General features: G+C 33.8%; 2 protein-coding genes across 4 annotated transcripts; both read right to left on the reverse strand.

Annotated features, from left to right (window-relative positions):
* Nucleotides 1-929: 929 nt before the first annotated feature.
* LOC105953488 (glycine-rich domain-containing protein 2) lies at nucleotides 930-4,991 on the reverse strand. Of its 3 annotated transcripts, XM_088826191.1 has the most exons (10): nucleotides 4,776-4,991; nucleotides 4,345-4,517; nucleotides 3,880-3,997; nucleotides 3,548-3,787; nucleotides 3,015-3,464; nucleotides 2,393-2,907; nucleotides 2,063-2,258; nucleotides 1,763-1,930; nucleotides 1,279-1,681; nucleotides 930-1,235 (listed from the first exon to the last, which is right to left on the reverse strand). In XM_088826191.1, the coding sequence occupies exons 2-10, from the start codon at nucleotides 4,500-4,502 to the stop codon at nucleotides 1,159-1,161; spliced, it is 2,325 nt and encodes a 774-aa protein (XP_088682317.1). In that variant the 5' UTR covers nucleotides 4,503-4,517; nucleotides 4,776-4,991; the 3' UTR covers nucleotides 930-1,158. The 3 variants fall into 3 exon arrangements, with proteins under 3 accessions (XP_088682317.1, XP_012832607.2, XP_088682316.1); XM_012977153.2 differs by having other exon boundaries at nucleotides 930-1,681; XM_088826190.1 differs by having other exon boundaries at nucleotides 930-1,681; nucleotides 4,345-4,545; nucleotides 4,776-4,908.
* Nucleotides 4,992-7,304: 2,313 nt separating this feature from the next.
* On the reverse strand, nucleotides 7,305-8,003 carry BRK1 (BRICK1). The gene is made up of 2 exons (XM_012977106.2): nucleotides 7,774-8,003; nucleotides 7,305-7,679 (listed from the first exon to the last, which is right to left on the reverse strand). Exons 1-2 carry the CDS (start codon nucleotides 7,904-7,906, stop codon nucleotides 7,552-7,554), a joined length of 261 nt encoding a protein of 86 aa, XP_012832560.1. The 5' UTR covers nucleotides 7,907-8,003; the 3' UTR covers nucleotides 7,305-7,551.
* Between the last annotated feature and the right edge of the window lie 2,966 nt (nucleotides 8,004-10,969).

The raw sequence follows: 10,969 nt of genomic DNA on the forward strand, positions 1-10,969 counted from the left end.
TGTTGTTATAGTAATATTGTTGTCAACCACATCAATATTATTATTTTGTTTGGATTTTTTGTTTGTTTGAGTTATTCACGGAGTAACGTAATAATATTAATGTCTACTATTGTAATATTACTGTTGCTATAGTAATATTACTGTTGCTATAGTAATATTACTGTCACTCACAGTAATATTAATTCTTTTGGTTTTTTTTTATTATGTTTACATTTGTTGAACGGACAACATAGTAATATTACTTTATTACACAATAATAATGAGTTTTGTTGTGTTAATATTAATGTGCTAGAGATTAATATAGCAATATCACTGTGTTAAACTATAATTTAGTTAATTTTACTGTGTTTAACAGTAATATAGTTAATATTACTGTCATTCACAGCAATATTGCTGTTTAAACGGAAAAAAAAGTTACAGAAAAAAAAAATAAAAAAAAAAGTCAAAGCCGGAATCCGGCGGGGAAAAAAAGTTTTTGAAAAAAAAAAATTTTGTGAAAAAAAAAAAAGTTTTTGGTCAAAATTGAATAATTTGTGAAATTTGGGGTCAAATTGAAGTTAAATTAAGTTAAGGATGAAATTGGAGCATATTAAAGTAAGAGGGGTTATTTTAGTCCTTTACAAAAATCTGGACCATGTGTGGACTTATTGGTAAAGAAGATTATTGTCTGGATCTCTTTATGAATAAATACCCACTGATGGGCTTATTTGTAATATGCCCTATTTACAATACCCCTTAGGGAAGGATTAGAAAATTTGAAAAAAAAATATTCCACGAAACCTTCTAGATTCCGTTACTCATAACTCCGTAAGGATGTAATTGCAAGACGAAAAAATAGCCGGGAGATATTTGTAATTAATAATACCATAGAGATCCGTAAGTTATTTAATCTTTACTCAAAAGTTGCTTGAAATCTCTTTGAATTCAAATTATGAGGCCAAAGCACATATTTATTTCATTTAAAACGGGGACAATAGAGGGATTTAAAATCAAAATATCAAATAGCACTCCAAAGCTGCACACATATATTTACAGCACACTTTAAAGGAGACCTCTCACACACACACGCGCGCACACGCGCACACAAAAGATTAGCTGAAAACTTGTTAATGCACAAAAACAGATTTCATGCAACGAGGACCTCATTCCCCGGTTTGACTACTTGAATTGGGTGTTCATTATCATAACTACCACCACAGCCACCACAACCGCCACAACCACCGCAGCCCCCGCTTCTAGCCATGTTTCCACACCCACCACCACAACCACCACATCCACCGGTTTTAGCCATGTTTCCACAGCCACCGCCGCCACATCCTCCTCCACAACCACCACAACCACCAGTTTTAGCCATGTTTCCGCAGCCACCGCCGCCACAGCCACCACCGCAACCACCACAACCACCGGCCTCGACCATGTTTCCACAACCACCACCACATCCACCACAACCACCACATCCACCGAACTCAATCTTCTCACACTCACCACCACCACCACATTTTCCGTTCCAATTTCCACCGACTTTCGCCTCTACACACACATCCTCAACTTCATTCGACAATCCTTTATGCTTCAGAGTTTCCAAGCCCATTGTATTGCTACTATAACCCTCCTTTCTCGATATACTACCAAGTATAAACGCGACTATAAATCCAGGCAAAAGGAACCATTCTTCTTTAACCTAAACAATAATAAACTGTTCAGAGGTACTATGTTTACAAGTTTGCTCGGTTTTAGTAATTTTATACGGGAAATATATTACCTTGACAGTACCGGATTTCAAGTCAAGTAATGCCACCGCCCTACCGTAAGGTTCTGCTTCCGAGAATTCTATTGCTGTTATTAGGTGGCGTTCGAGTTCATTTTCGCTTCTATGCTTTTGGCAGTACTTCGACTCGTAATCCAGCCTTCCACCATGGAATAGTCTTACCTAAACGACGAACATATATAACCAATACATATGAATTTTGTGTACCTATTATTTCTCGTTTCGATTTTTTATTGTTGGGAGCTAGTTTTAACGGGTGCAAAGTTTATTGCATAAAAAAAATAAGGAAGTTACCGTGTGAGGACCAGTCAGCTCCAAAAAGTGGCCGTCGTCGTTGTTTTTATTTGGAAGCTTAAGTGACCATGGAGAATTTATGATCGCCCATTTCGACTCTGCGAACACAGCCAATTTACATTTTTCGCCTGATTCCGTCGTGCCAACCACCTCTCTTCTCATACTTCCAATTTTGCCTTTAATTTTTTTCGAAACTCTGAAATTCGACACACGAAACATATGTTATATTAAAATTAGGTATTCATCAATATTTGCCAAATCAAAGACTGAATTCTTCTAGGGAAAAGTAACTCATCTGCTATAAGAGAAAAGTTATAAAACCGAAAGTACCTCGTTTGTAGGCTCATGATCAAATTTCCAGCTTCATCAACAACATCAGTCCGACTTTTAGCAAATTGAACCTTTCTCATCGGCAGTGGAAATAGACACGGACTTTTTGGGAATAGCCGAGAGCGAATCATACGAAGTACATACGGTGCTGTGGTAGGTACAGTAACTGATATCGCCACTCGTAAGCCAATTTCTTTAGAATCTATTGTATTTGAACTCGGCACCAACTCCAGCCATTTCTCTACAGTAAGACTACAATGTGGGGAGACAAAATCTTCCATAGATATTGAAGCGGCCCCCATAGTTTTCGATGATTTCGATATAATTTCAAAAAGCAAATGCCCCGTCGGTTGACAATGGAAGGAAACCACCTGTTTCTCCCCGAATTCGGAAAATAACTCAACACTTTTCTTTGCATTGAAAATGGCGTCGGGTTCAGCCTTACCGAACTCCAAAAAGAGATTTCCATCGTGTCCCTCCGGTAGATTTCTCACTCCCGTAAATTCCAACATGACCTGAAAAATATTGCACAAATCATTAACTCTGTCCAGAGCTACTTAACAAAACCTGTTTTTTTAATTTTTTATTTATTATATATATATAAATTTATTAAAATAACTACCTCCAGAATTTTCATCTCGGGAAGTTTGATTTTCTGGTTTTCATCGGAAGGGGGCAACTTCTTGCTGACAATGCCATAGTACGGAATAGTTCTGACAGGTGAAGGAGCTTGGCCTAGGTACATAGCCCCAGCTCTACGATATCTACAACCATACATCGTTTCGTATGTCTTTTCAGTCCCGGAAAATCCGACATCAAGTTTCTGACCTTTGGTTCTGTCTGAGTCGGTGTCATCGTGCTCCAAAACTTTTCCCATGATTTTCACAAGGTCTTTGCAGTAAGAAACTGGATGTAGCTGGTGAGTGTGCCAGATAAGGTCGATGTCGTACGTTGGAACCGAGAAGCTCTTTATGGATCTCTCTTTGTTTTTCTTTATTAGGTGCAGAAATCCTTTGTACCGAGCAACAGATTCTTGAAGATACCGATTATCGTTCATATGGGGCCTGGATACCTATATACAATATATCCAATTAAGCTACATTTTCTTATCTTATCTAACAAGTGAACGAAAATGATAATAAAAATATTTTTTACCTGATAAAAGAACGGAATTTGTCTTTGAACAGCAGAGATCAAATCATACTTGGTGAATTTTTCTCCTCCGATTTTAACTTGAAGAGTACCGGTCAAATCCAATTCGTAGGGCTCACTCGGGTATAACTTTTTCCAAATATTTTCACTTTCTTTTCTTGAAGTTTCACCCACCGAAGAAACAACATTCCGATTGTCAAGAATTTTCCCGTAGAACTCCTTGCAGTCCGATATATATCTGACCTGAGAGACGAAATCAGCAGTTGACATTTTATGCATACGAATTAAAGTAAGGTAATAAAATCGTCGACAAATAACACGGTACAGAAGCATACTGGATTGAGCCTGTGACAGTGCCATATCCATTCACAATCTAACGGGACCACCAACGGACCATCAACGAGTTGCGATCCCGAATGTTTCGCGAGCAAGGGAAGCCAAAAAGCATTATACCTAGCAAACGAACGATAAATATAAAAATCTCGACGAGAAGACGACATAGCAAAATATTTAAGACATACACCGATCACGAACACATAGCAGAGAACCCACAGACACGAGAATACGAACATCGTTTTATTTTCCAGAAATCGATCTAGGTCAATTACTTTATCTAAGCTGGCTAACACAATTGGCTCAAGTTTATGCATCAAGAACAACATAAAAAAATCGAAAAAAAAGAGAATCATCGTAAATCTCATCGATTTCATATTGCCTTAATCTAGCATAGATTACCATTCACAATCAAGGAATAAACAAGAACACATACTACAATAATTCCACAATCAGATTCTTCTTACCTGTAAATGGCTCTATCTAAACCTGGTCCTTCGTAGAGCCAAAGGTTCCGATCAACGGCTGCGAGAAAATCGAGGTGTTGTTTGGCTGCAGATACAAGGTCTACACTTATTCCAGTTCTCTGAGCTGATTCCCACTCCAATTCCTGCTTCCTCTCCATAATTTATGCTTTCACCTACAATTCAATCAGCTCTCAAAACAAACTAATGTTTTTTTCACCGATTTTAAAAAAAAAAAAAAAAAAAAAAAAACTCAGTAGCTACAAAATAAATCAGAAGATCGAAATTCAATCAATTAACATAAAAATCCAACTAAATATGTCATATACTATGAATGAATAAACGAAAAATTACTTATACAGCAAAAAAAAAAAAAAATGATCGGAGCAGATAGGATGATCGGCGGGAATAAATAAATTTGCTTATATACTTACCGGAAATCACCGGAGTTTGTCGGCGACAATGTAGTGGTGTTTTCTGCTTTCCTGATCGAGAATTGGCGGATTGATATTTAAATTATTCCATGAGCTTTGCTGCTTCAGTGCGAGTACAATGTCCTGCAACAGAAGTACAACTTCGATTTTTTGCCAAAGGACGATATTACCCCTGTAGAAACTAACAGTACTACTACTAAACCCAGTTGTGGCGGCATTATTAATATTAATTTTTACTTTTTGTTATTATTATTATTATTATTATTATTATTATTATTATTATTATTATTATTATTATTATTATTATTATTATTATTATTATTATTATTATTATTATTATTATTATTATTATTATTATTATTATTATTATTATTATTATTATTATTATTATTATTATTATTATTAGGGTAAATTGCACATCACCCCCCTGTAAATTTCTAATTTTCGCAATTTACCCCTCAAAATTTTTAAAAGTGAATGTCCTCCTTCAAAATATTACTCTTGCACATTGCCCCGATAGCAAAATTCCGATGGATTATTCATCGGAATTGAGGATTTTTGTTGCATGTTGCCCCTTTAAATGTTACTTTTATTGCACGTTGTCCCTTAAAAACATTACTTTTTTGCATATTGCCCTTTTAAATAATATTTTTGTTGCAAAATGCCTCAAAAACTGAATAATGGGGCAAAGTGCAATTAATATAATATTTGGAGAGGGGAATATTCATTTTTTTAATTTTTAAGGGAGAAAGTGCGGAAAACAGAAATTTACAAGGGACGTAATGCATTTTGTCATTATTATTAAAGCATGCAAAAGGTCAATTATGTCACTTCGAAATTTGTTGAGTACAATCATAATGTTCGTATCAGCAATAAGTTTGTTCTTATCCCATTTCATCACTTATTAGTACATTTGATAAAAGAATGTGATAAATGCCCTTTCAATTTTGATTATATCATTTTGGCTTTCGATTTAAAATTAGTCAAAACTCAAAACATGTATTTTCTAGTTCTTTGAATTATCTTTGTAATCCAATTGGAATCACCAAGATTCGATGTCGGGTGAGAAAGATGTGCATGGATCGATGAATATTGTCCATAACTTTGATGTTTTTAGCTATTTAAAATCTAAATTTAACTCGCCCATACATAAACTTTGTCATCCGATATCCAATTTAACTGATTCAAGTTTGATTAGAAAACTAACTGACTACAATTCCCATATTTTGAATTTTGTCAAAATCAGGCTAGGAAAAAGGTCAAAATAACTTTTGAATTCAATATGGTATTCGTAAAATTGATACGACATTTAACATTTCAGTTTAATAAAACATGGTATTTTTAAGGAGTGGTTAGCAACTTGGCATCTATAATCTATCACTTAATTAATACGTTGATAACTTCTTTGCTTAATAAAAAAAAGAAGACCCTTCTTTTGTCTCTATTGGGCAAATTTATAAATAGATATTTGGTGTGCATTATGAATAATATAAGTTGAGAATAATAAATTTAAATTTAATTTTCAGAACTAATTAGCTTAAAATTTAAAAAAATAAACATGTTTAGGTCGAAAGCTCGTGAGCTTTAGTGACTACTTTGGACTTGAACTTGAGCTCCGAAAATTTAGGCTATAACGAACGAAACGAACTCCATCTCATAGAAATTTACTTCAACACGACAGTGGCAAAGCCAAAATTTTATCATCGTCGTGTCAAATATATACTGAAAAAATACTCCAAAAATAATAAATCTATGTATATATATGCCAAGTTCAACCAACATTTTTTAGGTAAACTCGTCGCACATGGCTTGCTAGTGCAATTTACATCTTTTGAGTGATTTATGAGTTATTGTACAAAAGCGGATTTTGCCCCGCGCACAACTATAGCTGCGGGTTCTTTTGCAAACCTATGAAAAAAAAAGTTACTTGAAGTCGAGCGAACTCGACTTTTTGATCACTTATATATTATTTTGATGACTTCAGTTTCTTGGACAAATGTATGTTCAATCCTCACTAAGCAAACAAAATCATGCAAGAGGATTTATTATCAACACAAACATCTGGAAACAATTACACGAGAAGCATTTCCTTACAAAGTTGAGCACAAAAACCTGGTCTCGATTCTTGGAATTTGCGGTCAGAATCAACGATAGTCGACAAATACCCGTCTATCCTTTCATGCCTAATGACTAAATAATAATTTCAATTTTCACATTCAAAACTCTTCAAAAACAGGAATTCTTTTAGGAATGATCGCTCGTTGCTAATCACTAACTAACAAGAAAAGCAGCGAAGCACAACAAATACTATGTACGATGGTAAACTTGGAAAAACGATCATGCTAAGAATCTTTTAACTTTTGAATCTTTAAAGTCTCGGTAAACGGCAAAACAACACCACAAAAGGGGTTAAAGAGACGAATAATTCATAGGTTGCACTAATTTCAGTTTTATGTATCTAAGCATTGCAAAGTATTTCGAGTTTCGGATAAAATGAACAAAATTTGGAAATGCAGTGGAAATAATCCATAGAAAGAAAAAAAAAATTGATATCATAGTGAATTGTATATACTCCAAATTAAGAAAAAGGGGGCACTTTTAATCAATTTATTTAATATTGAAAAACAACAACAAAAAAAAAAAAAAAAAAAAAAAACCCTAGGTATTTCTATGATTCAACAACAACAACAAAAAAAAAATAAAAAAAAATCAAACAAAATAAATCCAGCGATATGAATTTCTTACAGAAGAAGATGGGAATTTCAGAGGAGATCGATCAACTGGGAGCGAAAAGAGCAGGATTTGCCGTTGCATTACTGACTTGTACTTCCAGCAATTCCAGGCGCCGCTCCAATGTGTCGAGCTTCTCGTTCAATTTCGCCAATTTGTTCTTCGTCGTCGATTCTAACAGAAGAAGAAAAACAAAATTCAAATTAAACCTAAATTCCGGCGAAGAAAAATTGCAGAATTAAAAGAGGGATCTGAGTGCAAATTGTACCGAATTGTACGAGGAAGTCAAAGAGGCGACGAACGTTGAGGGAGATGTGCGAAACGAATTCCCGGTTCTCCCAATCGGCTTGGACCGCTATTCCGACGTTGACGGCGCTCGTGATTCCACCCACGCGAGCCATCTCCGGCGGTAATTTTTGATTCACGCTGCTCCGCTCCGGCGGAATTTTGGCCGTTGGATTTGAGCTTGGCTCGAAGTAGTGGAGTATTTCTTTTCAAGTCAAAAGATTAGTCTTTTTTATCTCGTCTTTCCTGCAGTTTGTTAATATGCAGTGACGTCTTTTTAGACAGAAAATCGTTAAGTAATAACCACGACTTTGAGCTGCAGGAAATTCGAGATCTTTTTCTACATAAATTATATAAGTAATTAAAAAATCAAATCATGAATCGGAATTAGTATTTATTTTCCAATACAAAGTTTTTGTAAAATCCAATCACCATTATTATTATTATTATTATTATTTTTTCGAAAATATTTTTTCTGTTAAATTATGATCAAATTTGTCACTAAATAATTATTTATGATGATTTTTAGCCTTAACTTAGAAGCAAGGGAGTGAGTGATTATGAAGTTTGATACATGAAAATGGTAATGTTAGCTAGATCTACAAACTATAGATGCAATTTTATAGAGGGACTATAATGTATATTATTTGGTATGGAGCAACTAAATATTTGCTTGAATTCATGATTTTAATCATATGATTAATGACAGTAAAAAACGGAGTACAATATTTACCTAAATTATGCAAACGTCATACGCGGCAAGTGTTTTATGTTTTCATTGCGTTAGTTAGTTGAGTGAAAGTTAATTGTAATTTTTTTTTTCTGTGTATAAATTGAATTAATGGCCGCACCAGAAAGAAATCAAAACAAAATGAAATCAGAACAATAAACCAACATAATTGATTTTTTCTTTTCTTTCTAAGAACCAATTGTATAAGTGCATCTTCGATTTTGACCTAAATCAAACCGAACCATACCGTGCACACCCCTTGAGGAACCGGTGCACAAAATTACTTCCTTTTAACTCTAGGGACAAATGTATTGAAGTTTGAAGCTCATAATTTAGTCTTTTTTTTTTTGGACAAGCTCATAATTTAGTCCAACTAAACTAAACTTATATTAATTATAAGAAATGAAATGTGTATATATAAAGGGACCTACTCATAAAGTTTCTTAACAAGTTTTGACATATCCTATCGGACCATAGGCCCAATAGCCCAAATTTGCAAATAAAGTTATCCCAATCAAGTCCAAGCCAATTAGCCCAAAGGCAAATAGTCACAAAGGGTAAATTACAACCAGCCCCCCTGAGGTATGGTCAATTTACGAAAAAACCTCTCTTGTTTGGAAAATTATATCTATCCCTCACTATGATTTTTTCTAACATTTTCACCCGTATGGTGTCAAATTCAACATAATCATCCAGATTCCGTGAAATGTGCTCTAGTTTGTACTCGTTTTGTGTAAAAATACAGTTTCTAATGCACCACAATCTGATATATAGAAGCCAAAAAACACATATTATGATATTTACTTCAAAATATGGAGTTCGAAGGGGATAAAACGGGTACAAAAGTGATAATATTCTATATAATCTAGAAGATTCCATTAAATTTTAAACCAAAAGGGTGGACGTGTAAAAATATTTATAGTTGAGAGGGTGGCTGTAATTACCCAAACAGGAGGGGGGTTTTTCGTAATTGACCATACCTTAGGGGGTGGTTGTAATTTACCCTAGTCACAAATCACAATAACTTCAAAATAACTAGGTAAATTACGGCAAATTCCTTGAGGTAAGGTCAAATCACGAAAAAGCATTTCATGTTTGAGTGATTACAATCACTCATCAACTATGAATCTTCGCACACGTCCCCCCTTATGATGTCAATTTCAACAGACTCTTCTAAATTTCGTGGAATGTTCTCTAGCATGTACTCCTTTTGTGCAAAGTTACAGTTTTTGATGCATCACAATTTAATGTTTACAAGCCGAGAGACACTTTTTATGATCATCTTGTTTCAAAATGTGGAGCTTGAATGGGATAAAATTGGTACAAACTAGAAAATATTCAAACAATCTAAAAGAATCCACTAAATTTGACACCACAAGGGTGGACGTGTAAGAATATTCATCGTTGAGTGGTGGTTGTAATTACTCAAACATGAGGATTTTTTTCGTAATTTGACCTTACTACAGGGAGTGACCGCAGTTTACCCAAATGACTATGACTAGAAATTTAAGAACTTGAGTTCAAATAGACAAATTCTTAAACATCCATTGAAATTTTAAATAGTTTTAATTAGAAATAAGAAAACAAAAAAATCAATTGAAGATTTTCTTTTATGTGATGCATAACACTACTTGAAGCAAACTTTTGTATCTAATCTCTTAGAAAAATTCTCTCTTTTTGTAATATGTTCTACTAACTTAACAAAATAATCAAAAAAAAAAAAATAGATAAACATTTAATAAATATCTATAAAATAGATTATAAATATGAAATTGAAAATATATAAAGTGGATTATCTTCCCCACACGCTCCAACCACGTTCTAGCTGGTAAAGTGAATGCACCTACCACTAGCAGCATAACTAATTATATTAAATATATGAAAATAAATAAATAAATAAATAAAAATCCTGGATTTTTTCCAGATAAATATTATTGCCTTTAATCAATAATGTAAATTGAAGGTAGTGACAATAAACTCAAACCCCACAGGTTGGGCTGGCAAAATTGATCACTCACATGCTCATCCATTAAACCCATTGGTCCGTGAAAATTCAGTGCGAATAATGAATTAAATTTTAATAATATATTCAGTCATATTTTAATTTAGTAGTGGATTCAAAGAGTATGATTTCTTACATGTTTTGTTTACTCAGTTTTTTTAAGACAAAAATTACATTAAGTAATTTTACACGAAATCATTATTCTTCTTAAATAGTACATTCATATTTTTTTAGTACTACCATCACGCCTTCAGTAATTTTCGTCTTTAAAAATTAGTATAAAAAAATATCACGTATAGACTTGACATTTTTTGAAAAATATTCTCTGAAATAAAAAAGATGCCATGAAAAATCACACATTAAGGAAACAAACATCAGAAGTTCCGATATTACGAATAGATGGGGATGTTTAATTTAGCCAAAGTTTATGGGGATTTTCGTAATTTA

Source organism: Erythranthe guttata, chromosome 12 (assembly GCF_056151865.1).
Source record: "Erythranthe guttata isolate IM_541 chromosome 12, IM_541, whole genome shotgun sequence".
NCBI lineage: Eukaryota > Viridiplantae > Streptophyta > Magnoliopsida > Lamiales > Phrymaceae > Erythranthe > Erythranthe guttata.

What these genes read in the sequence shown, in the direction of transcription:
- LOC105953488 (XM_012977153.2), bottom strand. Translation starts at nt 4,502, where the DNA reads ATGGAGAGGAAGCAGGAATTGGAGTGGGAATCAGCTCAGAGAACTGGA. An exon ending in TTAGATAGAGCCATTTACAG is followed by an intron (nt 3,998 to 4,344) that starts GTAAGAAGAATC and finishes TTCGTTTGCTAG; the next exon opens with GTATAATGCTTTTTGGCTTC. An exon ending in AGCTGACTGGTCCTCACACG is followed by an intron (nt 1,931 to 2,062) that starts GTAACTTCCTTA and finishes TTCGTCGTTTAG; the next exon opens with GTAAGACTATTCCATGGTGG.
- BRK1 (XM_012977106.2), bottom strand. Translation starts at nt 7,906, where the DNA reads ATGGCTCGCGTGGGTGGAATCACGAGCGCCGTCAACGTCGGAATAGCG. An exon ending in TGACTTCCTCGTACAATTCG is followed by an intron (nt 7,680 to 7,773) that starts GTACAATTTGCA and finishes TTCTTCTGTTAG; the next exon opens with AATCGACGACGAAGAACAAA.